Source organism: Ostrinia furnacalis, unplaced genomic scaffold (assembly GCF_004193835.3).
Source record: "Ostrinia furnacalis isolate ACB-3 unplaced genomic scaffold, ASM419383v2 OfSCF4384, whole genome shotgun sequence".
Classification (NCBI taxonomy): Eukaryota; Metazoa; Arthropoda; class Insecta; order Lepidoptera; family Crambidae; genus Ostrinia; species Ostrinia furnacalis.
The window spans coordinates 155,352-182,654 of NW_021134623.1; the positions used below are offsets into that span (position 1 = coordinate 155,352).

The 27,303-nt window shown below is 36.8% G+C and overlaps 3 protein-coding genes across 3 annotated transcripts; 1 reads left to right on the forward strand and 2 right to left on the reverse strand.

Moving 5' to 3' along the window:
- Positions 1-136: 136 nt before the first annotated feature.
- LOC114359411 (uncharacterized) lies at positions 137-7,653 on the reverse strand. Its single transcript, XM_028313810.1, has 15 exons — positions 7,565-7,653; positions 6,841-6,894; positions 6,542-6,763; positions 6,283-6,368; positions 6,129-6,192; positions 5,907-6,044; positions 5,111-5,170; positions 4,962-5,030; positions 4,278-4,475; positions 3,271-3,501; positions 2,737-2,771; positions 2,598-2,652; positions 2,223-2,369; positions 1,223-1,459; positions 137-713 (listed from the first exon to the last, which is right to left on the reverse strand). The coding sequence occupies exons 1-15, from the start codon at positions 7,598-7,600 to the stop codon at positions 264-266; spliced, it is 2,082 nt and encodes a 693-aa protein (XP_028169611.1). The 5' UTR covers positions 7,601-7,653; the 3' UTR covers positions 137-263.
- Positions 7,654-9,013: 1,360 nt separating this feature from the next.
- Positions 9,014-13,445, reverse strand: Ahsa1 (activator of 90 kDa heat shock protein ATPase homolog 1). The gene is made up of 5 exons (XM_028313804.1): positions 12,868-13,445; positions 12,212-12,580; positions 10,973-11,143; positions 10,380-10,542; positions 9,014-9,401 (listed from the first exon to the last, which is right to left on the reverse strand). The coding sequence occupies exons 1-4, from the start codon at positions 13,222-13,224 to the stop codon at positions 10,411-10,413; spliced, it is 1,029 nt and encodes a 342-aa protein (XP_028169605.1). The 5' UTR covers positions 13,225-13,445; the 3' UTR covers positions 9,014-9,401; positions 10,380-10,410.
- Positions 13,446-18,555: 5,110 nt separating this feature from the next.
- On the forward strand, positions 18,556-26,652 carry Acade (acyl-coenzyme A dehydrogenase). The gene is made up of 9 exons (XM_028313805.1): positions 18,556-18,666; positions 18,738-18,867; positions 21,966-22,066; positions 22,290-22,496; positions 23,089-23,259; positions 24,492-24,655; positions 25,017-25,161; positions 25,621-25,756; positions 26,420-26,652. The coding sequence occupies exons 1-9, from the start codon at positions 18,637-18,639 to the stop codon at positions 26,596-26,598; spliced, it is 1,263 nt and encodes a 420-aa protein (XP_028169606.1). The 5' UTR covers positions 18,556-18,636; the 3' UTR covers positions 26,599-26,652.
- Positions 26,653-27,303: the final 651 nt, after the last annotated feature.

Here is a 27,303-nt window from a genome sequence, read left to right on the forward strand (position 1 = left end):
TACTTCTCAACTAAAGCCCGGTCTGTGAGCACGTAGAATTTTGTGCAATGACCCCAAGCTACGCATCCTTATCGCTCGCACGTAATTATATTGCTGTCGCGACTGTGCCACGGGCGGCCGCAGTGAGTGTGCGAGCGCGACAGCAACATAATTACGCGCGAGCGATAAGGATGGGTAGCTTGGGGTCATTTGACAAAACTCTACGTGCTCGCAGACCAGACTATAGACTGTCAAATTGATAAAATCCTACAATCCACAGCAATCTAAGGCATATTTGGGAACATTGGTACAGTGGGCAGAGTGGGCTTTGTAACTGGTATTTTACCGTGAAGTAAATACGATGACGTTTGAAAGACGCCATTTTCGTACGGACCGGACGACGCAGTGTTGCCACGTAGCAAATCATTCCTTGTTCTCATATACACTGGCAATATTACTGGTATATTTTTAGTTGTTTTTAGATCTATTACTTCGACTGGGGGGATGTTAGTAGAGTTTAGCATTCCAAAATTGTATAATGGATTTGTTCGTTTGTATACTGTTTTTTTGGCTAATTGAGATGAAGGTAGGAACATATGATTGAAGTGCTGGAGAATAGAGTTTAGTTTCTCTTTGGTCACGTTCTGATTGTCGTTGACCGGCGCTGTGTTGGTCATGTCAATGAGAAGTTGTATGCATTGCGGTGACTTACTCCGTTTTGTGACTGGACATGTCTGAAAAGATGATTAAATAGGTAAGTATCATAGTATCAGCCATAGACAAGAAAAAAAGTATGTAAAGTTACTAGATGAGCATTACAAAATAAGGATAAAATATGGTTTCAAAATGGTAGGCAAAAAGTTTCAATCACGATGATTGGTGATTGATCAAAATCTTAATTTTGTTAAATTTCAAACAAGAAAAAGGCCACTGGCCACTGTCTGTCTTGCAATCCTTTCTCGACTGACTATCCCATAAGTAACAAAAACAATTGTATGTTTTCTGTTGGCCCAAAGGTTAACTAGGAGACAATGTCACATGGCATTAAGTTCGCCTTTTGTGTAATCAATTTGTATTCTCTTTAAATTTTTAGCTCGTGGAACCTTGAACTTGTGTTCGCATGAGACCGCGGTAAGAAATTATTTCATTTACTCTATTTGCTGGCATTTACTGGTACTTGAAGGGTTAAACGAACGAACGAACGAACGAAGGGTTAAATAAAAAAACACTACATAAAACTAACCATCAGCATAGCATCAACCACATTGAGAAGTTTCTTCGGCGAATTACAATGCTCTCTATACAAAGGCATCCCACTGAACGCGTTTATGTAAACGTCTAAGAACGGAGACCATTCCTGGTGCTTGCTGGTGAAGGATCGGATGCGGTCCTTCATCTTGAAGTAGTCCATGAAACCGTACGTGTTGAGGATTCCCATCTTCGTCATTATACAGGCGGTGGGCGGGGTTGAGTCTTTGCACTGGAATAAATTATTAACAGTTAGGTACGTTTGTTAGCGACGTCAACCGAGAAAATACGCTAATTTATTAATTAGAATTGATTAGCAACATTAACAATCAGAAAATGTACTAAAATAATCAATTAGAGTCGATTAGAGATAAATAACATTCCATCTCTTTCTCACATTATCTGTCATCTCGCCAGCGCTCTCAAACACACACAAACGCATACAGTCCACTGCAGTCCACCACAACAACGTCATAAAAACGATCGAACGAACAAAAGGGATAGTACACTAATACCTATAATGACTTTTTGTATAGGACCACAATTTGAAACTTACTCACACTTTCCCATACAAAATAGTAACAGCAGGTCAGACTATGAAACGCCATAGGCGTCTATCGGACGAGAATAAACGTGCCCTCCAAAGAAAATATTTTATTTATTTTAATTAGAATTATTCATGCCTGCAATCATTCAGGTTATTTAGGTATTAAGACTCTACTGTAGGAGCAACACCTTTTCCAATTTACCATTATGCAAAAAATGTGGCTTACACTCACTTGCGCTAACCAGACGGGTCGGGAAGGTTGTCCCTTAATCGCTTCTAGTGATGCAACGAATACTACTTTTACGAATACGAATATTAAATCTACTATACGGAACGATTAGGTGTTCCTATTCTTTCATTGATTCTTTCAACTCTTCCAGAACCACATGGTCAATTATCTATAGAAGACAACATAAATAAGCTTACTGTCAACTGTTCAAAGACTTACCGCATATTTAGAAGTCCTCCACCCCTGTACTAGCTTGGGCTTGTTCTCCGGGACGTACTCGGAGCGACTGATGGACGTGACGCCACACTCTGACAGCACTTCACTGTTTACCAAGTTGGGAAGGCCGCAGATGGCTCGGCGGTTTTTCTGTAAGATATTTGAGAAAGAAATTAAAACTTTTAGCCTGTCGCTGATAACATAAAAATACGAGTAAAAAACAACAAGCACAAAAAAACTGGAACATTAGAAATTAAAAAAAAAATACCATAAGTTATCGTAAAATATTACAATAATTTATTCGGACTACGAGAATACAGGAAAATAATTAATCAAACTATCATGCACTATCACGGTAAAAAATATAAGTTTACTTACAGGTCTGTATCTTGATGTACTTATCTGACAGACCGTATTGTTACGTCTTGAGTGTCTGAAAAAATATTCAAGACTTTTATATTAAGTCCATAATAGTGAGGAAATTCAAAATTGGTTAAAATTTGATTAATTTAAATACCTGCATGAGTCATTTTTACTCCCATACGGGCAATTCTGAAAAAAATCGCATAATTGTAAATAAGACTGAAACAAACCCTAAAATTACAAAATATTTCTTCAATGATTCTCATTTAAGGTCATAGCACCCGGAAAGGGATCAACACCGTATCGCTTTTCGCCGCGAGGCGAGGCGTTTACGTTATGGTGCGAATAAGGGTACGTTGCAGTACGTAGTTTCATACAAAGAATACAGACCGCATCGAGTTGATACGGTTACGATCCGCTTCCGGGTTGATAAGTGTGCTTCGTTCTTTAAACTACCCCTAAAGACACTGTAAATATGTTTATGCAATATTTATTAACAACATGGACTCTTACGCACGTATTCACAAACGATGCTTGCATAAATGAAGCAGCAAATCGAACGCACAGCGTTGAATAGAGCTCTGTGACTGTGCGTCCACGCGCACTGTGAGACCTCTTTAATGTTTGTGAATACGAGCGTTAGACTTCATGAAAAAGTGGAAAACTGTACCCCTTTTAAAAACCTTACCTCCGAAAGCACATCGAGCGTACAAGCCAACAGCTTATTGATCTCACAATCACCCTGGTACCCATGGTTAGGCCTGCTAATACACATGGTGATGACCCTGGCCTTAGCTTTTGCCCAAGCCGGGTGCACTCCCGTGAAATTGTCCAGAAGCTTCGAGAAAGCATCCATGTCTACGGAACCTGATTCTGAGACAATATTCAGCTTTCGGAACACGCATGTTTCTTTTTCGCACTGAAAACGGAAGAAATGTTATAATAGGGTAAGCTGCCAGTGATATGACACTTAGGGGAGTTATTGGACAGTTATTTTATTGGTTATTTATTGAACAAAAATAGCATTTCTATTCCAACAACTGAGAGGTTCCAACTGTTGGGGACAAAAGGGTGTTAAGTTGAAATTTGCATTTGAAGGAATGTTAATTTTAAGAAAATTCAAGGGGTGTTTTGTCCAAGGACTGGCAGTGTCCAATGACTGTCGGTTCACCCTATAATATTATTATTGCGCACTGGAAAAAAAACAATCCTAGCTACCTAGGCATGTGGTTCTCTGGAAGAGTAAGAGTGGTTCTATTTCCACGCTTACTCTTCCAGAGAATGGTGATAAAATTGAGGTAGACATTATTGGGAAGCTCCAACCTTGAATATCCTTTTGGTAGAGTCGAGCGATAGCAAACATCGCGATGCTTTTGTCCGCGTGTTCAAATTATCTACATCTAATATTCCTCACTGCAATTAGGACTGTTACAAAATCAATGTAATAAATTGTCCTACCTCTCCAAAGGTAATCGCCGTTATCTATTTATACGGGAAGCTATTTTAGCCTACAATGTTTGGTCAGTTTAATCAAAGCAAGATAATTTAAACATTTTAAAACGTCTAATTAGTTTATCTGAGAACTTCCCAAGTTTTTCTCACATTTATTTAATTATCATAATCACCTGCATGTGTGATGTAATCCAATACTATTAGGAACTCGATACTAAAACTTCAAGCGTTAAAACTACTCACAGACAATGGCACGACCCTCACATCCTTGTTCACCGGAGCGGGGGTAGTCGGAGGCACGGTAGTGGTCGCGGCCAAGTTCTCGGCAACATTCAGACGGGAGCGCTTGTCCCAGTTGAGGTTGAAACCGCACTCGGATTGCCAAGACGGGTCAATGAAGTCTGACATGTCGCAGCATGATAGTGCGTCGTTATTGTTTTCCTGAAAATGTTTCAGGATTTGTAAAATTGTCGCTTTAAAATAAGAGCCCATAGAAAAACAGAATAAGCAGGGGAAAGGCGCTGGATGCAAGCCGCTACCAACCGGTCATTATGGAAATCATTGGGGAACGGCCAGTCCTAGATCTGTCAATAGGCCGTATAGGCCGCGGACTAGAGGGCAGCGTCCTAGGGGCGGCAGATTTCAGATGACGCTTACTCGATTTCAGAAGATAAAAGTTAAATAAAGATCCAACCCCACCCTAGCCTACGGGCGGCAAAACTGTAAATCTGCCACTGGGAACAGCTATGTTCAGCAGTGGACGTCTTATGGCTGAAATAATGATGATGAGAAAAATAGAATGGATAAAAGTTTAGGTGATAATTAAATAGTTACGCAAACGGTTAGGCAGTTTGACCTGAATCTTTAAGACAGTTAAGTTAATTCAGTATCTGCATGTTTGGACACATAATTTTAAAGTTACCTTACCTCAGGATAAAGAGATACAATTCGCAACTGGTCTTCATCGTCTTCAGGTCGCTTTTCGGTTACGGGAATCTGGAAAATATTTTCTTATTAATAGAAAAGAAATATTATTTCATGATACTTATCCAAAAATAATTTAAAGTAACACTTACGCTATTAAAATCAAAGATTCTAGAGTTGTGTTTGATTGCTTTTTGCGTAGTTGCGTGTTTCTGAAAATAAATTATATTAATATTGCAATCATTAAGACATCAGATTCGACAGCACATCAGTTTATACACATATTTATTCCAAAATAGTTGTTATTACAATTACACAAGGTACCAGGATGTTAACCTTGATGTGCCATCGTCTGTACAAACAAGTTATAGGTAAGTTTTTATCGTAGTGAACACGAGAACAATGATATCGTTGTAATTCATTAATATTAATGATATAAATATTCATATCTTAATACGATTTATGACATAATTTATTAACCAGTGTCCTATTTTTCACCTACTTGTATGATGGTTTAAACGAGTTCCTGTATAAAGTCTTAAATCCAATGCGAACATATAAAATTTATAGGTAAGCTTGTTTAATGTCATGACTGGACATCTAACCGCCTCTATGGTCTAGTGGTAAGACCACCTACTTCAGACGCAGTGGTCCCGGGTTCGATTCCCAGTGGGGGCAGATTTTTCTGTGCGGTTTGGTTTGTGGTAGGGCTTGTTCTAAGTCCGCCTGGCTAGCTACCACCATCTTACCTAAGTCTGTCGCCATAACAACAATGTTAACAGCATTGTTGTGTTCCGGCAGTAAGAGGTAAGATAGCCAGTTCCTCCGTGGTTGAGGATTCCGGGTGAAGCTCGCTTCCACCTTCAGCCTGATCGTCACTTACCATCAGGTGAGATACAGGCCAAGAGCTTCCTCGTTGTGGATAAAAAAAACATCATTTTCTCTTACCATATAATGCGGTTGAGGCCCAATAAGTTCAGTTCTTGGCTTATGATCGTAATAATTGATAAAGTGATTGAATCCACATTCCTTTAGAACTGTCGAGTTGATCAGTTGGGGCAAGTTGCAGCATTTTGCGTTGAAATACTGAAAATATACGTACGTATAAATTTTTGAGCACGGCAAATGTCGAGCCAAGTTGGAAAAATTACTATTGTTTTTTTTACTCACATTTCTCATAAACCAGGCAGGTCTACGTTCCCTTGGTAAGTTCTTCTCAAGATTCTCGTACCGACTGAAAATAAAAAAAGATACAAATATTTGAGGCATATAAAATGACAACAGAAATAAAGTTGCCTTATATTTTTTAGTAAATAAACTGTACCTTTGTGTAAACATGTATTTTGTTCCAGCCAAAGATGATACCGGGTAACATCCATCATCCTTTCTCGTACTTTCTTCAGGACAGTTCTGAAAAGTTTTATATGGAAATTTTAGTAATTTAGTTACAATAAAGATGTTATTATTCGTAATTTTAAACTAGAGCATTGCAAACATTATTAAAAATACACCGGGGGGACGCCTTATGTAAATTAATTGCAAAATTACATACACAATCACAATTTATGATATGATCAGCTTACCTCAATCAAATTGTCCACAGTGCAATGTAACAATGCTTGTCCAGGACATGTGCTAACATAATTCCTTTGCCGATGTTCATAGCAAGTCTCCAGGACCCTTCCAACTACGTCATGCCATGCCCCTGGAGGCAGCAAAGACTTAAAAACCTGGGTATACTGCTCACGGGAAGGCAAGGAGTTTGGTAGTCCAAGTTTTGAATTCACACAGCTCCAATTATGACACTAAAACACATTATTATTTTATAAGTAGTAGATTTTTTTTACATACAATTTGGTAATTACATTTTCAAATTACTTACGAGACGTGAATTTTCCAAATAAGATGTCCCAAAACTTGCTTCAGAATAAAGCACCTGGAATTAAATTAGATTCATCTTAGTGAGACCTATATCAATAAAATTAAATTAAAAACCTTAGTTAATTCAATCGAATACATATTTAGTAAATAAGTAATCAATGTTTAAAAGCTAACATGATATCTGGAATACCAAACAATTCGACACTGAACTCAATAGTTATAAGCAAACACAATAACAGTGACTATTTTTTAATTGAGCTTATCTTACAAAAAACTCGTTGTCTCAAGCTAATAAGAATACGTTAAAATAGGTAATACAACAATCGCATCATAATAATACCTAGGTAGATATTGGTAATTGGTACTTAAGACATTAATTACTTAAAGAATTATCAGCAAATGTCTCTACAGTGATTTTAAACTTAATACAAATCCTTATCCTTCAGAATCTAAATATTTAAATAACACAGATATCACAGTCAACCCCCGAAGCTCTTTTTCATTAAGTATAAAACACTTTCAATTTAAAAAATATTAATAAGCTTATTGCAGAGAAAAAATGATCAAATTAATAAAATATTAACTTTTAATTGTAAGAAAATAAATTCACATCCTCAACCACAAAACTTGGCTGTCTTTTTACGCCTGCCCAACAACTAAGTGGCGTGTGAAACCAAACTTAAACCATATAAATTAAAATAATGACACATTATAATCGTTCTCACCGATTGCAATAACAAACAAAGCCACAGTAACCGCATGTTGATTATCGGAACGCTCAGTAATAACTGCCCGGAGGATATTGTAAGTATAAATACATTATAATGTAATGTCAGCTTCGAAAATTAATTAAAATTAAATTTTAGTTTTAATGGATAGGTTGACCTGGTTGATCCCAGTCGTTGGGCTACCGATTCGAAGAATGATAGTGCTCACTCATGAGATAATGATATTAATAATCGCTTAATTGTACCAGAATCAATAAAGAACTAATCAGGTAACGATTCGAGCTTAAAAAATAATATAAAATAAATTATAAATAACTTGAAAAAATCAAACTGCCTAAAATTTGATAAAGCAACTCTTAACGCTTAAAAAATTGTAATAACTAAGTTTAAATAATACTTTATACGTTTAAAAAATATTGATTTTGTATTAAAAACTAAAAATAGCATACAAAAGTAGCTAGGTACAAGAGTTTTGTCTACTATGGATAGTAAAAATCACAATAAAAACTAAAGTATTAGTAACACGTTTAACTACATTCATGTAAGTAGGTTTCATCACCGCGAAACTAAAAGAAGTAATTTGTTAACTTTTCACACGAATAAGTTAAACAAATACTATAAGTAATTAAGTTATTATGCTGACTGTACCACCGGAGAAACTGATAGAGGGGCTAACATCTGGTCGTGAACTCAGATAATGGCGTTAAATTATTTTGCGTACTTGACAATTAAGTGGTGATAAAACTTTTCTAGCACATAAAAATTACTTAAAACTAAAATTAGTTGGTCCGAGTAACATAACAGTCCACCTTATGAATATCAAGATGTTAATTAAATCTTTTGGTGCAATTTCTAACTAAAAAAATAATATAAAAAATACACAACAAACAATTTTTTTACTGATTTAAAAAAGGAGGAAGTTCTCAAATTCAGTAAATACTTTTTTCAATCAGGGCTACCTTATTACGTAGTGCTCGCCAGGTGGCACCACTCTAAACTAAGGTCATTCGCCAGTAGCTAAAGATAGTGGTGCCATCCTATATAGTGAGTGCAAATGGAGTGCGTTATCCTGGCAAAATGTTGTCTCCTTTCAAAAATCTAATGATGCAGTTAATTAGAGCCCTATCTGGTGTAAATTTGCCCGAAATTTTAAATTTAAGCCCTTAAGCCGTTCCAGCAGTATTAAAAAAAATGTATTCTGCCAGGATAACGTTATCCTGCTACATATTTTTACCTGTTAGGCCCAGAACACACGTGAAACGCAACTGCAACTTGACCAGTTTGGCCAGTTCAAATCGGTTTCAACTGGTCGCGTCATGTGTGGTCTCTCAACGGACGCTATGGCAGAAACTTAGCCATAGCGTCAATGAAAAAAGCTTTCAATGGCCCTCATTAGTTGTCAAGTATAAATTAAACCTATAAAGGAAACAAATAAAAACACCGCCATAAATATCTAACATTATTTATTAAATCGCTCCGCAATCAATACGTCAGCTACTTACAAAAAGAAGCAAAAGTAATTTATTATTCCACAAATTGATTAGTACTTCAAACCGAAGCAATCGATTTACAATACAGCCCCACCTAACTGTCGTACATAACAAAACAGTGAATAGATGTTCATATTTACTGACAGTACATAAACGAGCTATATGTTTAACAATTATTAAGCTGTATGACAACAGTGCTATAGCATGTAGTATTCGAAGGCATACAAACAGTAGTGCATTGGTACTAGTATACAAAATCACAGATGCATTACAAAATGTACAAAAACAAACTGCTGAATGCATTTGGCTAGTCATAACTCTTCTTAGTACATGTAAAATTGAACCTGGAACAAAAAGAAATATTGTTAATTTAGTATTTGTAAGATAAATCCCAACTAATCCCAACTAATATTATAAATGCGAAAGTAACTCTGTCTGTCTGTCTGTCTGTCTGTTACGCTTTCCCGCTTAAACCTCGCAACCGATTTTGATGAAATTTGGCATAGAGATAGTTTGAGTCCCGGGAAAGAACATAGGATAGTTTTTATCCCGGTTTTTGAAACAGGGACGCGCGCGATAAAGTTTTTCTGTGACAGACAAAATTCCACGCGGGCGAAGCCGCGGGCGGAAAACTAGTATTTAAATAAAAGTTTCAGTGGGAAAGTAACAATATTTTTTCTAGTTATTGTCCACTTTTTATGCAATACTAGCTTTCCGCCCGCGGCTTCGCCCGCGTGGAATTTTGTCTGTCACAGAAAAACTTCTGTCACAGCCAATACTGTGAGGTTTAAGCGGGAAAGCGTAACAGACAGACAGACAGACAGACAGACAGACAGACAGACAGACAGACAGACAGACAGACAGACAGACAGACAGAGTTACTTTCGCATTTATAATATTAGTTGGGATTTCCAAAATAAAATTTAAAAAAGTATTTATCTACAATTTTGAATGTCCTTGTGTACTCATCTAACTCACAAAGCCTTGCGTACTCACGAAATCTTGCTTTCTCTCTTTAGTCACTTTCGAAGCCTTTCGTACTTATTTAACTCTCAAAATCATTGAAGAAGTTTTGCGTTCTCACTTACTTCAATCAACGAAGCCTTGCTCACGCAACAACTCACTTAAAAAGTTCCCTAACTCACAAAATGCCCTAACTAACTCACAAAATCCTCTAACTCTCTCACGAAGTCACCTAACTCACAAAGTCTCCTAACTCACTCACAAAGTCACCTAATTCACTCACAAAGTCACCTAACTCACTCACAAAGTCACTCAACTCATTAAAACTCACTATAAAATCACCTAACTCATTCACTCACCTAATTCGTCTAAAAGCGGCGCGGGCGCGGATCACAGGAAGGCGCCAAAGCCGAACGCACGCTTGATGCTGTCAAAATAGTACCGCCGCCAGTTGTCGCGCGTCGTATCCACTTCCGATGCAGGCACCAGTTCTTGGCGCAGCGTCACCAGGGTATGGTCGTCCTGAAAACGGTTTTTAATACTTTTTAACGGTTTGCAAAATGACAAACTTAAAACGTCGGACAAAAAAGTTTAGATACAGAGACAGATTATATCTCTTTGAAAAAATACTTTAATTTTATATTATTCCCCTCACCAAACATCTCAAAACATGATCTAAGATCGTCGACGACATGGTTCAGCGAGTGAAGTCCTTGAAGTTTTTTTTGTTAAGTGAGATGCAGTCTAGCATTATACATTACTGCCATTTTGTTTTGTAACAACCCATTGTAATTGAAATGTCTCTATGACTGACAAGGTCATATCCCACAACCTCCAGAAAATATATATAAAAACTTGGTAGGTTTTGTCCCTATTTCAATTTTCCAATCCAGTGTAAAGATGTAGGAACTCCAAAGAGTTAAACCTGACAAATATTGAAAGGCACATTTACCTTCTCCTCAATATTGAACGTAACTTCCGAGAAGTGCTGGTCGGGCCACTGCTTGTATCTCCAGTACTGTGAGATCTTCTTGCCGGGAACCAGCTCTCGGAACTCTCCGGAGATGTTGCCACCGAACAGGACGAACTTGCCACCTTTTTCTGCTTCCATTTTCACGTGTCCCTGTAAAATGTATTAACAAAACTTATGTCTATCCTTTAGTGTTGTCAAATAGAGGATAATATGACCAAGGGTCAAAATCTCTAGAGACTAGAGATGCACCGAATGTAGATTGAACCGAATACGAATGTTCGGCCGAATATTCGGTTCAAAATGTACCGAACCGAATATTCGGCCGAATCATTCGGTTCAAATTTTATTAACACTTAAATTACCAACTAATGTTGACTCTTAAAGTTTCTATAAATTTGTTTATTATTTTCATTTGTGAACGGATGATATAATTTGTTTATTGTTGATTTTAAAGAATTTTATTTGACTTACATTGAATTAAAACTACAAATAGTTATAACAATTCCTAGTTCACCATTAACTAGCATACCTACATACCTAGATAGATATTTATTTAAAAAAACTTATTTGATTTTATAAACATATTTGAATACTTGTGTTGGTTCCTTAAGATAGTAGTTATTACATTACAACTATCCTAAAAAAGTTTTCTGAAAATAGTTGTTTGTTACTCAAAGCAGTGTTGGCAGTGTCCTTAAAATTTTCAATTTCATAAAAATTAAATTTATATTTTTATTTCACAATAAATAATTGGTACAAGTAGTGTCTGGTTCATTTTCAGAAACTATAAAATACTTTCGCTATAAACCACACTTATTTAGTAATTAGTTAACCAAACTGTATAATTAAATATTATTTTTTTAATTGTTAACAATACTTTTAATATTCGGTAATTATTCGGCAATTCAACCGAACATTCGGCCGAATACGAACATGAAAAAAATATGCCGAATGTACCGAATACGAATATTCAACCGAACATTCGGTGCATCTCTACTAGAGACCTAAGTCTCTTGTTGCATATAAAATATAAATGCATAAGCATAAGCTTAGTTGCATATTTCTACTACTTTATCTTCTTTCTTTATTGCTAAGCAATCAGTTAATAACATTACTAGATTCTTGTAAGAACATGGAGATTCTTGGAAGTCAACAAGTAATTTACATTTATAGCCAAACCTGTTAGCTAGATTCTTAACCTCAGAAATGTAAAATTACCTGTGTAAAGGCCGTGACCATTTCTATTCTGGTCATTGCATCGTAAAACTCTTGGGCACGACACTGGAACTTTTCAGACAGCTCAATTGATTTTGTATCTAATTTACATCCAATCTGCTGATTCGTTTTCTGTGCTAGCACTGGCTCCATGCTGATTTTCTTATTAAAGCCACTTGTTATTGTGGAGACGTTGTCTGGTTTGACTGGAGCTTCCCCTTTTTTGGGGAGAATTAGGCCTTTCGAGAACTCCTCTTTGAGACTCCGTACATATTCCTTCAATTGTTTTCTGATTTCATTCTTTCCTACACTATGCATGAATGCTTTCAACCTCTGGGCCTCTTCACCGCTAGTTTTTATTGTGACTGTCATCTGAAATAAAGATATGAAGCTTTTAGTAATGTGGAAAACATTCCTTGACCAATCCTGATGAAGTCAGGAAAATTCAACACCAAATTACATACAGATGCAAATCTCTTGAGCCCTGCATGACATCAAAATGTACATAATAATCAAATGGAAAACTTATCTCAATCTAGATCTCTCCACAAACAAATTTCACTGAATAAAACATGCCTCATACGCATTGGATACAAAATTATTCAGATAAATTGAATGAAACACTGACCTATGCATAATTTGGAAGAAAATTTACTTACATCAACTTCACTGATGTCATTCTCCTCGGACAAATTCGGGATATGGACCTCGCCTTTAACTTTATCCTTGCCTCCAGCCAATGTACCTTCCCACTTCAATTTGATGTCCCATTCATAGAAAAATATTAGCTTCCCTTTCCTGTTGTTCGCTGATGCCTCTCCATCCAACTTCTCCACCTCAGTAACCTTACAATCAATGCCGTTCTGTGCTATTTTTAAATTGTTCAACAACTCCTTGATACGGTCCTTAGACCACGGACCGGCGTTTTTCTCGGTCCAGTGCCAGTTGTTCACGTTGGTAGCGTCCGGACGCTCTTCCACGATCCACCGAGGATCACCTTCTCCCCATTTAGCCATGGTTCTTCACAAGATCTTGACGCAACCAATAAGTCAATGTTGATACACAGGTGCTCAGAGCAAGCAAGTTTACTCAGAAGCTTCAGTTAAAGTTAATCGCGGTATTAATTCACTATCACACACAGTAAATTTATTAAAACTCGCACTTGAACAGCAGTAGGAATCGCAGATTTCGTATTTCGAGAAAAATCGTGCAGTCATAGGAGAGTGAACGAAACCATGCCAGTCGCTTCGATTGACAGTTGCGGTGTTGCAACGCGTTAAATAAAAATACCCCATATTATTTTAATGTTACATTTTTAGTACAAATGTTAAAATGTAAATGATTTGTAAAAAAAAACAAGTTTAGTCTTATGCAGCAAACACGTCATTTAATTTTCTACATAGAAAACCATCAGAATCAAGAAAATGATTGTAAACAAAACGATTTAAATTATTAAACTATATCAAAAAAATAATTCATAATAAACATTAAAATTTGAATTTCATAAGGACAGATTTTTTGAATTTTTCAAACGTCGGATATCTTTTCTAAAGAATAAAATTGACATTTTGACTTATTTCCCATACTGAAACTGTTAGTCTGCCAAATTTATTCTTCAGGTAAAAGTCGATTGAAAAATTAGATAAAATCTAGAAATAAGATTATTATTAGTAAACTGGAACTCAATCGCAAGATTTTTCCCTATTACAAAGTAAAACTTAATTTATATGGCAGCACCATCGTAATTTCTGCAAGTTTCTAGAATACAAGCTTGCCAACCGCAAAAAAATACTCTCCGGATATCAGCGAGCAACAGTTCCATTTTACGCAGATTTGTAAACTCATACGAATTACGAATGAAAATGGCATTGTCATAATGTTTTGACGTTTTAGTCTACCTGTCAAGTTTGGCGCGGTAACTTTTAAAACTGATGAAGATGAGTGAAAACTTGTGAAAAATTATGATACATTATTTAGATTTAAGGGCCCTACCTAACCATACGATCTGGATCTGCATTGGATTTAATAACGAAAAACGCTCCTTTCTCAGGATGAGCTAAAGCTTTTCAGGTTACGGAGGCAGTGCATTGAATTAATAATCCATTAGAATCTTAATGATTATACAGGTTGTTAGGTAAATGGGTATATGAGCCGACACTAGCCCATGTTAACATGGTCATATAAATGGTATGGTGAAGTCAGAAATTTGATAATTATCATTATTTTATTTTTTTTTAATTTTTATACAAAATAAATATTATTAAATCCGATTTGTATGAAAATTAAAATAATTAAAATGAAGTTATAAATTTTCTGACTTCACCATACCATTTATATTACTATGTTAACATGGGCTACTGTCGGCTCCTATACCCATTTACCTAACACCCTGTATAATCTACTTACTTAAGCGATAATAACTCCATTAAACGATAATAAATACCATGGACTAGTTAAATATTAGAAATAAGTACCTTATAATACAACTGACCACTGACTTGACTTCGTTTCAAAGCGAAGTAGGTACTATCGGGGACTCTTCCGCCTGACCACTTTGTAGAAATTTTAGCGTAAGCGCATCGCTCCGGTCACGTGCTCACCCCGTCTCTAATTGGTTACGCATTTTACTATATTTTTACTACGACCAATAAGAGACAATCAGGGCTTAGGTTGCAATACGAAATACCATTGTGCACTTTATTGTCATACGGTTAAGGTTTAAAACGAAATGTTTCTTTTTCTTCAATCTTTCTTAGTTTTAGGCTGAGTTGCACCACCTAACTTTGACCGTAACTATAACGGTAACCGGTGCTTTTTGTATGGAGTTTGACAGATTTTTGACGTTTGTCAAAGTTAAAGTAAGATGGTGCAACTCAGCCTTAGAATTTTAATAATAGAATTTGGTTACAAACAAATAGATATGTATTTTTTTTAATATTGTGTTTTTNGTAGGTACCTACTATTTACCAAAACGATACAGCAGGCACGCTGAAAAACGCGTTCTGACAAGTACGTTCGGGCTTCCACCCGATCACTAGCGACACATTTGTTAGTAGGTATGTGTGGGACACTCTTGCAACTGAATTTAAGACCAGTTTTCCTCAACCGATTGAGCTGAAATTTGGTATACTTATACAGGGTGTTAGGTAAATGGGTATATGATCCGACACTAGCCCATGTTAACATGGTCATATAAATGGTATGGTGAAGTCAGAAATTTGATATCATCATTTTAATTTTTTTAATTTTCATTCAAAATAAATTTGATAAAATCCGATTTGTATGAAAATTAAAATAATTAAAATGAAGATGTGCCGGTATGCACAATACTTAATCAATACTTAACACAATATCAATTTTCTGACTTCACCATACCATTTATATGACCATGACGTTAACATGGGCTAGTGTCGGCTCTTATACCCATTTACCTAACACCCTGTATAAGTACGATGACAATGCAATGTTATGGTACTATTGAGCTGGTCTGATGATGGAGTCATGAGGTGGCCAAAGGAACTCCTAAATGAAACGGTGGCATCGCATCGAATTTGGGTTCGTTGGATTTGTCTTTTCGAGCACTTTAGTACTAGATGATGTCCAGGGTCCTGATGATGGAGTCAGGAGGTGGCCATAGGAATTCCTAAACGAAACGGTGGAAACTTATCGAGTTTGGGTTTGCTGGATTTGACTTTTCGAGCACTTCGGTACTAAATTATATTGTAATTGAACCAAGGCTCTGAGATTGAGATACTACTAAAAAGTGTAAAATAAAATTATAATCATTAAAAAACTTTTTTAAAAACAAGCTTTTATTCTGAAATGCAGTTGTACTAAAACGAAAAAAAAAATTGACCAAGTGTGTGTCGTACCACGCGCAGTGTAGGGTTCCGTAGTTATCCGTCGTTACCACAATATGTATATTTCAGGAGCAAGCAATTACTTCATCTAAAGTCACTTTTAATATTTTCTTCTTAGGAATTTTTATTAGGTATGAAATTTTATAATACATGAGTAAAACGACTATTACTCCTAAAGTTAAGGTTTAAAACGAAATGTTTCTTTTTCTTCAATCTTTCTTAGTTTTAGGCTGAGTTGCACCACCTAACTTTGACCGTAACTATAACGGTAACCGGTGCTTTTTGTATGGAGTTTGACAGATTTTTGACGTTTGTCAAAGTTAAAGTAAGATGGTGCAACTCAGCCTTAGAATTTTAATAATAGAATTTGGTTACAAACAAATAGATAATGTATTTTTTTAATATTGTGTTTTTATACGAGGTCTGTCTGCTTTTTCCTTTGGCGAACTGACGACATATTCTCGCCTTTGTTTTTTTGTGAAGTTTTGTGATCAGTAACCGATTGATTTTGTTTTGTGTTGACCCGTGCTATTAATTGGACTGTTTGATTGCCTTTTTATTGAACTCCGCGCGATTACTGAACCATGCCTCTCAAAATAATTCTTAATTCTTATATTTACTTACAAACTTGTCTACAATAAACATTGTTAACTGTTTAAGTATTATTTAGTTTGAAGTTTAATTGTTATTGATTTAAGACCTTGTGTAAAGACACTTAATGTGCAATAAAAAAATGTATTTGAAATAAAACTAACTTAATATTATAATATTTACGATAACCAATTACCTGGATCATTGCTACCTAGTGCAATATTTGTATTAAATTGTAATAACGTAGTTAGATAAGTGTTTCTTTAAAACGGAAAACAAAAGTTGCTAATGTATTAAAAATAAATAGAAACCTATTATAGGTTTTTTTATTTACATTCAAGGATTTAAGAAAGTTATTATGAAGTTATCTTACAATAATTCTTTTTAAGCCACAAATATTCCTTAACTCTTTACTAATTAATTCAATAACATAATATTGTTTATAAATTATAAGTTCCGAATAAATTAAATACCTATTAAATAAGTAAAATTCGAAAGTAAGTAACTAACTATATGATTTTGTATTTCTCGCCTTAACTAGCTAAACTAATATCACGAGATTTACACTCTTAATCTTAATATCAACAATAATTATAGAAAGGGCTACTTTTTTCCCAGGAAATTGCACAGTTACCTCGGAATGTGCGATACCAATTTTGTGACCCGAGCGGGCAATCGCTAGTTCAAATTTTACACGAAGCCCCTTATAATATTTTGTAGCGATTCTTTATTGGGTTTCAAATTGACTAAAATGCGACGTTGCCAAACGAGCGCTACGGATGCGGGTAATAAGCAATACTCAATCCTAAACGCTTTACATAGAGCTTGGTTTGCAAGGGTAAACATCTACAGTGGTGCGCCGACGCTGCTTAGACGCGAAACATGAATGAAGGGGGCGTAGCATAATCGAGCGTGAGTGTGCAAACAATTTAGGCCCTTAAGGTGTCAAGGCGTTCGAGTCCCCGATAGTACCTACTCCATAAATTAACCTAACCATGGAAGGAATAACTGAAATAACTAGGTAGGTGATTTCATTTTGACCAATAAATGCAATAAATGAAGTCAACATTAGGTAATTTATAGACCTACGATACCAATATTAGATTAAATTACAGTTTGCCATAGGTAGGTAGGTACCTACCTATTTTATGAATTTTGCGTGCTCCATCAGGGAAAGAAACGAATCCAAGACCTCCCAACCAGATAATCTTTGTAACCAATAATAAAACGTACAAATTCCCTAGATTTAATTAGATAAGTGGGTAAGTATGTTCATCTATCCCAGTCCACAATTTAATAAATACACTGCACGGAACGGACGAAATGGCACATCGACTAAACATTGCGGGCAGTAGCGGCGTAAGGGGGGGGCGGTGGGGGCGGTCCGCCCCGGGTGCCAAGCATCAGGGGGTGACACAAGTCACGCAGATTGGTACTCTGTGGCACATCTGCATGGCAAATCTGCGGTCTATGTCATGATACGGGGGGATCAATCTTCGAGTAGGTCCCCCACTACATCGGTAACACCAAAATTCTTCTTCCGGGGGGGTACCAGGGGGTGCCATACAGTCATATTACTTAGTTTATGAAACCGCTCTTCTTAAATCTAATAGTACCTAAAGTTAAACACTTATTTATTAGATTTAGGAGGTTCCCTTAGGTTCCCGGAAAACAATTAGGTAATGTTAAAAGTTCAATTTCCTATATGCACAATAAATTGTTACTAAGTTTTTAATTTAGGTACATCTTATTGTTTTTATGCAAACATGGTTGTCTTACAAGTATCTCTTAAAGTAACAACGTCGCAACAAATAACATTAATTCAACACCATACATCAGCAATTGGTCGCTGGTTATCTCGGTGCGAGAGAGATAACACGACGGCCTTCGCGATTCGACATTATTAAACCAGTCTAAAGCAAGCTGCGCTGCGCGGATCGCACGGCTCTTGTTGTATTCCAAATAAAAACCGCAAAAATGATCCCATTGCGCCGCGTTGGCAGTAAGGTGTGTTGTGTGCTTGCGTTAATTTTGGAAAATTAAAAAAAAGTCGACTGCATTTTCCCGCGGTTTTGCAGATCTTGGAGCAATGGCGGGCGCCGATGGCAGCTGGAGCGACCGCTCAAAGGAAGGCTTACAGCTCGGAGGCGCCCACGCCGCGCCCCCTGACCATGCTCACTGAAGATGAGCTCGCTATGAAGGAAACAAGTAAATATTTTTGACATTTAATGTGGTTGAATCTATTAGCTAACACGTATCGTCGTTATCATCATTTTCACGGTCACTAAACTTGATGATAAGTTAAAAATCTCCATTAGGTTACTAATTAATTGTTAATATTTTCATAATTTTTACTCATAAAAAGTTACACCATAGATACCTCAGCTCAGCTGTTACCGGTTTACTTACTACCACACATACATTCCTCGGAGTGGCTTTCAATGCCATTGCCAACGAATTAAAACAAATAAATTCACGTTATTATTCCGCACGTTAGCTGTATTGACAAATTACATACTAGGTAAGGTAGTATGATGATGCTTACGAATGGTTTCCTAGTTTGATTCGGTAGTAATAAAATAACGTGATACTTCACGCAGACTTAAGACTTAACCCACATTTGTAGCTGTCTATCTAAACGCCCTTGGAGCTCAGAACTTTCGAAGTTCAATAAAAACTGTGAGCACATTATTAGGTACTTTAACCAAAATTGAAAAAGTGCCGAAGACAAAAAAAAAATACAAAAAATGTAGATTTCTGAATCTGAAATAATTCAGACTACATAATTTTCACTTCTCTCTAAGAAGTTTATCAATTCTTCAGACTTTTATATTCTTCATCTCTATTTTGCGCTTGTCTGAATTCACATTTTGGCTACCCATTCCATTCTCGCTTACGCATCGTTACTTCATCAACAATATCAATTTCCCATAGGTCAGCAAAGCTTAGCGAAGCCCCCCCATGGGTGCCCAGCCCACTGATTGCCCAGAAACCCTGGCATTGATATGACTTGTATCACTACTTGGTTATCTTAAACATTCGTAAGTAGGTACGTGAGTGGTATCTTAATGTTTTATCAAAGAAAAACATAATACCCATCTACTTACTCGTACGTACCTACTCAAAACCCTTATCACGTTACCATGTCTTTAAAGTTTGTAGTGGATTTTATGTGATAAATTAATGACATTTGCAAAAAGCCTAATTTGTATGGGTTAAATGACAATCTTACATTTAAAACAGCTAATGTCCACGCCACGGTTACATCTTAGATTTCGAACAAAAAAAGTCCAAAACTGATCTGCCTTTTCACTCCGTAATTTATGTTTTAAAGTTATTTTTGTAACAAAAAGGGATATTGAATTTAGTTTTTTTGAAAGTCTTTCAATCGGATGATATTAATCTTCTTCACTTCTATCTGCTTATACCATATCAGCCTTTGGGTTCGTCTTCGAACATCTAGGCCTCCTCTTCAACCCCATCGACTTCTGTCCCCGGCCACTTGCATCCAATATGTCAGCTTGCTTCTTCTTCATTTATTTCTTCAATATCATCATAGATCCATTTTACCAATGGCTTAGAAGGTAGGCTATTCATTACATTACATGCCATATCATCATGACTGCGCGGAGAGAGTTATAGGCTCTTCTAAGTCAAAAGTAGGTAATAACTTATCTATTCCCTTATGTAATTTTTATCATTTTAAGTTTTCCGGTGTTTTTTCTCTCCATACTATAACGTTGACCATGACTGATATGCTCATATGCCTACGTCATTGACTCCTATTGTCGCAGCATTTCAATATGTTTTCTAAATCAGTATGCAGAATGTCATCGATGTAACTAGGCCGACGCTTTCTCCAAGTAGGTAATCTGGGTCCATCAATGAAAGGGCTTTGTAGGTTTCGGGCCATAAAGCAATTTGTGTCTGTAAAACTACTCCTCTGTTAAAGTTGCCCTCCTCCCTCTATCATATTATCTCAATATTATTAAATAATTTAAGTTCCATTATCAGCGCTTGATACAGTATCAAAATATGCTTATCTTATTTACAGAAGTGAACGCTATGCCACAAGATAAAAGTGTCATGTAATGTAATAGGACTTAACGAGTCAAAGATAAACGAACAAAGAGGAGAAAAATTAGAAAGACCTATCTTTTACTTTTGGTGTTTTAAACATCAAAGGTAAAGAATCCCAAAACTATAAAAATAACATTAGTCAGATAGATAGAGTTTCTGCTAAAGCCTGGTCCGTGAGCACGTAGAATTTTGTCAATGACCCCAAGCTACCCAACCTTATCGCTCGCGCGTTATTATGTTGCTGTCGCGCTCGCACGCTCACTGCAGGCGCCCGTCGCACAGTCGCGACAGCAATATAATTACGCGCGAGCAATAAGGATGGGTAGCTTGGGGTCATTGGACAAAATTCTACGTGCTCACAGACCGGGCTTTAGAGAAGCTTAAGAAGAGTCGTTTCTTCCATATCATTTACCTGAATAAAAACATTGAATGGTTCATGCATGAGTTTCTCAATCTATTTTTGTTATCACTGAATTCTATTATAACGACTACACTGCACTAAAGTTTAAACCTATGTAATGAGTACTATAAACAAAAACATTGCAACATGTTCTCTCAATAACAAATCTAATGTTTATGATTTGTATTTTATTTAACATCTTATGACGTTAAACATAAGCTTAGCATTTCCTCCATGACCTCTAAAGAGCCATTCGAGTTCGCTAAAATGACGTGATTACTATCTGTTTTAATAAATTGAATGCTGATAAATTCTTATCAGCCAATTCGTACGCTTAATTATGCCAGAGATATAAAGAAGACCTTATCATTTCACTGGTTGTTCCATAAATAAATTAATTATGGCTCTCGTTAATCGAAAATTTTCTTCGAAATGAAATTGTTCGCCAAATCACCAAGATTTTTAACCGACTTCAACAAGAGGAGGGAGGTTTTCAATTCGGTTGTTAAAGCAATAGACACTAGGTCCGTACAACAAAACAATGTAATTTTGAGCGTAACTCTGTAATACGGGCCTTCAACTCTATAATAGGTAGTTTAGGGCGTATTTCTTCAAGCAACAAATCATAACACATCAGCCGCGGCGCGCTATTGATACAAAATTATCCAATCAAAAACATCTCTCACAAATGTGGTCAGTTACTCCGGCTCCGTATTCTATTCAGAGAGGAATAAGGAGTTAACTATTTACTAGTTAGTTAAATAACTAAAAGATATTATACTGTAACACAAAAGAATTTAAAGGGTAACAACGATCTTAATTTCAGTCAGAAAACTGGCCACAGAACAAATCGCGCCACTAGTCAGGAAGATGGATGATGAGCACCGCATTGACGACGGCATCAGACAGCTACTCTTCGACAATGGTGTAAGTTCCACGAGTTCCAAGACTTACTCTTTTTTCAATGTAAACTGAACCTAAGAGCCTCAGTCCGAAATAATTTATTAGATAATCCAAATCCAGATCAAAAACCAATCGATCAACAAGACTGAAGCTTTACAAATTTACGCTTTCTAACATTCTTTATGCTGATCCACACCTTCATCTTAAGACATAAAATTCTTGGATCAATTCCTATTCTTTTTCTCAGCTAATGGGAATTGAAACCCCAGTGGAATACAGCGGGTCAGGCTGCGGTTTCCTCACGATGATGCTGGTGGTGGAAGAACTGTCCCGAGTGGACCCCTCCGTGGCCGCGTATGTAGACATCCACAACACTCTCGTCAACTCCTTGCTGATGAAGGTCGGCACAGAGGAACAGAAGAAGAAGTACCTTACCAAGCTGTGCACGGAATACGTGAGTATTCTCTCTATAACGGATATAGATCGTTTCATCCACGCGCCCCACCAATTTTTGGTCGGGGAGTTTGATCCGAGCAATCCGAGCATCATTATTGTAGAGTGCGTGTGCACTCATTGATAAATTATCGTGTACCGATAACAATCAAACATTAGCCGAAGAATGGAGGGGCGCGTCTTCGTGGATGAAACGATCTATACAGGAAGTTCTCCATTGTTTTTGGTTGCATGGTAAAACAAAACTATAAATTATTATTAGCATATTCACACTGCCTCATTATCATGAAACACGTAAGGTACAATACTTTACATAGTTAGGTACTTTAAGATAATTTTGTTTCTGATTCGCGACAATTTTAGAATTGTTTAAACATGGTAGTAAAAGTATCTTTTATGCTTGGCATGCTTTAGGCAGTTGATAAGAGACATCCTAAGGATTTCTCAAATCCGTCGACTGACTACGTTTGCTATTGCCAGTAAACAAGGCATATCAGTCCAGTTCTTCAGATATTAAAATCATCTTCATCCACAGAATTCATTTTCTCCAAGCCCGTTAATATTATCTAATTCCCATCAAAAATTTCTTCCAGGCTGGCAGTTTCTGCCTCACAGAGCCAAACTCTGGCTCCGACGCTTTCTCCCTCAAGACTGTAGCCAAGAAAGACGGCAACCACTACGTCATCAACGGCTCAAAGATGTGGATCTCCAACTCTGACGTCGCCGGCGTTTTCCTAGTCATGGCCAATGCTGACCCCTCCAAGGTAAGTCGTACCGTCATTTATTTTCTGCACATAGGCTTTTAAAAGCACTTTTACTCTACTGTTTTTTTTTTCCAACGAAGAAACTCTTGGCCTGCATCTCACCTGATGGAAAGTAATGATCAGGCCGAAGATGGAAGCGTGGTTTTACTTTAACACTACCACTGTTTCGGATCCATAAAAATGGGCGAGTGATCAGTTGAGATGAGAAACAGCAAGCAGCGCAAGAAACTCAAGTTTTATATGCTGCGTTTTAGATGGAATCTTTGTCTTCTTTTTTAAGTAGGTAGCTTTTTGAGCCGTCTGTTTTGACGAGCACGATTATGTCTCTTGTCGGACATTATGAAATTTTTTTTACCAAACTGGATCCAGCGCAGAAATTTATTCATCAATGGTTGGGAATCAAAGTCAATTAAAGATCTGTCGGTTGGTAGAGTTCAATTACTCAAGATTTCAGTCATTTGCAGTTGGCACTATAATAAAGTCAATGTGCTACTTATTTGATTTTCAGGCACTTAAAATTTAAGTGACTAACTTTTATCCTCCATCAGAATTTTTATCAAGACATTATTCAATCGTTGTTTTTGTTACGAAGACAGGCACTTTATCTCGATTATTAATGATGCAATGGCTAACATTATTAACTTGTTTATTTATTTACTGATCTTTCCGCTGTATTACACAACTCTGTGCACTTTCTTAATTAAAATAAAAATGATAAGTACCTAAACTAGATATTATCATTTATCTACGTGTGTAATTAATATTAGTTACTATGTGTGGCTGTGAAGATTTTATGGAATAGGCACTAGTAAACTTCCCTGACCTGCACTGAATAGATTAGTAAAACAGATTTACGTAAGAGTTAATGTTGTAGGTTTAAACGACTTCACGTCAAGCTATACACTATGAGATCTTATGAAGTTGTAATAAGAGTGTTTTTACAGCAAAAGTGTACAGACTCATGTGCTGTCGACTGTATAAGAGGCTTTGTTCAACGCATGTTAATAAGTTTGAATAAATTAGAAGGATTTGCAACTCATGTTTTACACTGCTCTAGGTAGTAGATACAAAAGCGTAACATAACAATGTTGCTACAGAAATGTTAACTAGCTTATTGCCGCGTCTTTCAGTTAAATTTTCCCTGGGTCTCCCTCCAACTATCTCTCCCATCCTTCTTGCTTGAGTCTCACACTACTGGTTTTCAATTTCAACTTCATAACGTTTCTTTCCAGGGTTACAAAGGCATCACCTGCTTCTTAGTAGAGCGTGAGACCCCCGGCCTGACGGTCGCCAAGCCAGAGAACAAACTTGGTATCCGTGCTTCAGGCACCTGCATGGTCCACTTCGACAACGTCAGGATACCTGAGGAGAACATCCTTGGGCAGTATGGTCATGGGTAAGTTTCAATCTTCTTCATCTTGTAGGTGTTTTTATCACACGTCACAGCTCGTGTCTTCTTCTAGGCTTCTATTTTATAGCCCAATGACATCAAAATCAAATCGTTTACTTTTTGCAAGTAGGTTTCCAAAGAGCACGTCCCAACCCTACCGCTTCTTCGACAGTAATATGGGCCAGTGCTGAAAACATTATTTCCTCAATCAAGGAATCGTATTTCTTTTTGAACTTATTGTTATTTCAAGCTGTCCAATTATTGTTACTAAGCAATGTGGCAACTTAAGGACTTTATAATAGTGGCGACTTTGTAACAACAATCTGATTTGCTGTCATTAACATCATATATGTTTATCTACCTTCAGCTACAAATACGCAGCGGGTTTCTTGAACGAAGGCCGTATCGGTATCGCGGCTCAAATGGTTGGTCTGTGCCAGGGATGCATGGACGCTACCATTCCTTACACGCTGGATAGGAAGCAGTTTGGCAAGAGCATCTACTCTTTCCAGGTGAGCCTTAGGTGTTTGGAATAGGATTCAATGTTCTGTGACAACTTCATTAGGAGATATGCGACTTCTTGAACGACGGCTACACCGGCATAATGCTTCAGATGAACAGCTATGTAGCAGATGAGTCTTGAGCCTTTGAAATAAGGCTCAATTTCGCACTGGAAATACACGATGGATAGGAAGCAGTTCGGCCAGATCATCTACTCCTGCCAGGTGAGCCTTGGATCTTTGGAGTAAGGTCCAATGTCCTGTAGAAGCTTCACGAGGGACTACGCGATTTCATGAACGAAGGCTGCATGCATTACAGTCCAGATAAGGAGCTACTCGTACCAGCAGAAAAGCCTTAGGCTTTCGCTTGGGAAATAATTCGTCACTCCCTAAACTAAGGTCTTGAGTTCTTGTTGACCTTAGCTTCACAAAGCCCTATCTGTCTCTTTTTAACTTTTCATCCGTTTCCAGGGCATCAGTTACCAGGTCGCGCATTTACAAACTCAGCTGGAAGCCGCTCGCCTGCTGATGTACAACGCGGCTCGGCTCAAGGAACACGGCCAGGAGTTCGTCAAGGAGGCGGCCATGGCTAAATACTACGCTTCTGGTAAGGAGAAACCATCACAGTATTTATACATGTCCGACTCATTATATTACATTCCCGTAAACAATAGAAACCGGCAATTTTTCAAACGAATATAGCGAAATATTGACATCGAACTGTCTACGTCCGGCCCTAGCGATTCCAGCCAATATCCGTTCGAGTCGATTTCAATAGAGTATGTAACATACATTTATTATGTAGGTAGGTCTATTGGCGTGGATATACAAAAAATCCTAGATTTAATTTTATCTAATCTCTAGTTAGTATAAGTACTTAGTCAAAGTAGAAGATTTTTGCATTTATTTTTATTAAATTAAATCTATGTCTACAGGGTGTTAGGTAAATGGGTATATAAGCCGACACTAGCCCATTTTAACATGGGCATATATAAATGGTATGGTGAAGTCAGAAATTTGATATCATTTAATTTTTTTAAATTTTCATACAAAATAAATTTTACAAATCCGATTTGTATGAAAAATAAAATAATTAAAATGAAGATATCAATTTTCTGACTTCACCATACCATTTATATAACCATGTTAACATGGGCTAGTGTCGGCTCATATACCCATTTACCTAACACCCTGTATATCACATGGAGGTATTCTATATCACAATACTAAATTAAGGATATTGATGATAAAATATCATATTCATTTTCAGAAATTGCTCAAACCCTAACATCGAAATGCATAGACTTCATGGGAGGAGTGGGCTTCACCAAGGACTTCCCTCAAGAGAAGTTCTTCAGAGACGCCAAAATCGGAACCATTTACGAGGGAACCAGCAACATGCAACTGCAAACTATTGCCAAGCTCATCGAAAGAGAATACAAACAATAAACTACTAACTGACTTTGTAAATGCATTTATATTTTGTAAGGCGGTTTCAATATTTGGAATACAATCTGTAGTAGAGATGAAACGGATATCCGGCAACTATCCGGTAGGCCGGATATCCGGCCTAAATTTACTATCCGGCCGGATACCGGATAGTAGCTCACTATCCGGCCGGATACCGGATATTGAAAAACTACGAAAATTTCCTATAATAAAATGAAACACATTAATCTTTAAGTTAAATATCAATAAAATGGCTTATAATAATTACGGTTTTTATCTAAAGTCCAAAAAGTTACAAAAAAGCCATAAAATATTATTATTAAGGCCTTTCAAAAAACTAATTTCTTTTCTGGACTATTCACTCTAATGACGAATACCTACATAAATAGTAAATATATTTTAATGTCGAAATATTGCCAAATAAAATAGGCGATCTTTTTTTCACTGATGACATACAGGGTGACTTTGAAATCGTTGGCATCCTTTTAATGTAAGAATACTCATGATACATTTTTTTTTATCCCCAACGAGGAAGCTCTTGGCCTGTATCTCACCTGATGGTAAGTGATAATCAGGCCGAAGGTTGAAGCGAGCTTCACCCGGAATCATAGTGCATCAAACATAGTGCATTCCCCAAATATGAGACAAATCCAATGAGATTTTTTGACATTATTTTAACTATGTATTTGTATTAGTGTGCTCTTA

Excerpts from the sequence above, each read along its gene's own strand:
- LOC114359411 (XM_028313810.1), bottom strand. The coding sequence starts at position 7,600 with ATGCGGTTACTGTGGCTTTGTTTGTTATTGCAATCG. Across the intron at positions 6,369-6,541 it reads CTGTGGACAATTTGATTGAG|AACTGTCCTGAAGAAAGTAC; the intron begins GTAAGCTGATCA and ends AAAACTTTTCAG. Across the intron at positions 2,772-3,270 it reads CGCTCGATGTGCTTTCGGAG|AATTGCCCGTATGGGAGTAA; the intron begins GTAAGGTTTTTA and ends GATTTTTTTCAG.
- Ahsa1 (XM_028313804.1), bottom strand. The coding sequence starts at position 13,224 with ATGGCTAAATGGGGAGAAGGTGATCCTCGGTGGATCGTGGAAGAGCGT. Across the intron at positions 11,144-12,211 it reads TGGTCACGGCCTTTACACAG|GGACACGTGAAAATGGAAGC; the intron begins GTAATTTTACAT and ends TACATTTTACAG. Across the intron at positions 10,543-10,972 it reads CGTTCAATATTGAGGAGAAG|GACGACCATACCCTGGTGAC; the intron begins GTAAATGTGCCT and ends AACCGTTTTCAG.
- Acade (XM_028313805.1), top strand. The coding sequence starts at position 18,637 with ATGATCCCATTGCGCCGCGTTGGCAGTAAG. Across the intron at positions 22,067-22,289 it reads AGCTACTCTTCGACAATGGT|CTAATGGGAATTGAAACCCC; the intron begins GTAAGTTCCACG and ends TCTTTTTCTCAG. Across the intron at positions 24,656-25,016 it reads CTTGGGCAGTATGGTCATGG|CTACAAATACGCAGCGGGTT; the intron begins GTAAGTTTCAAT and ends ATCTACCTTCAG.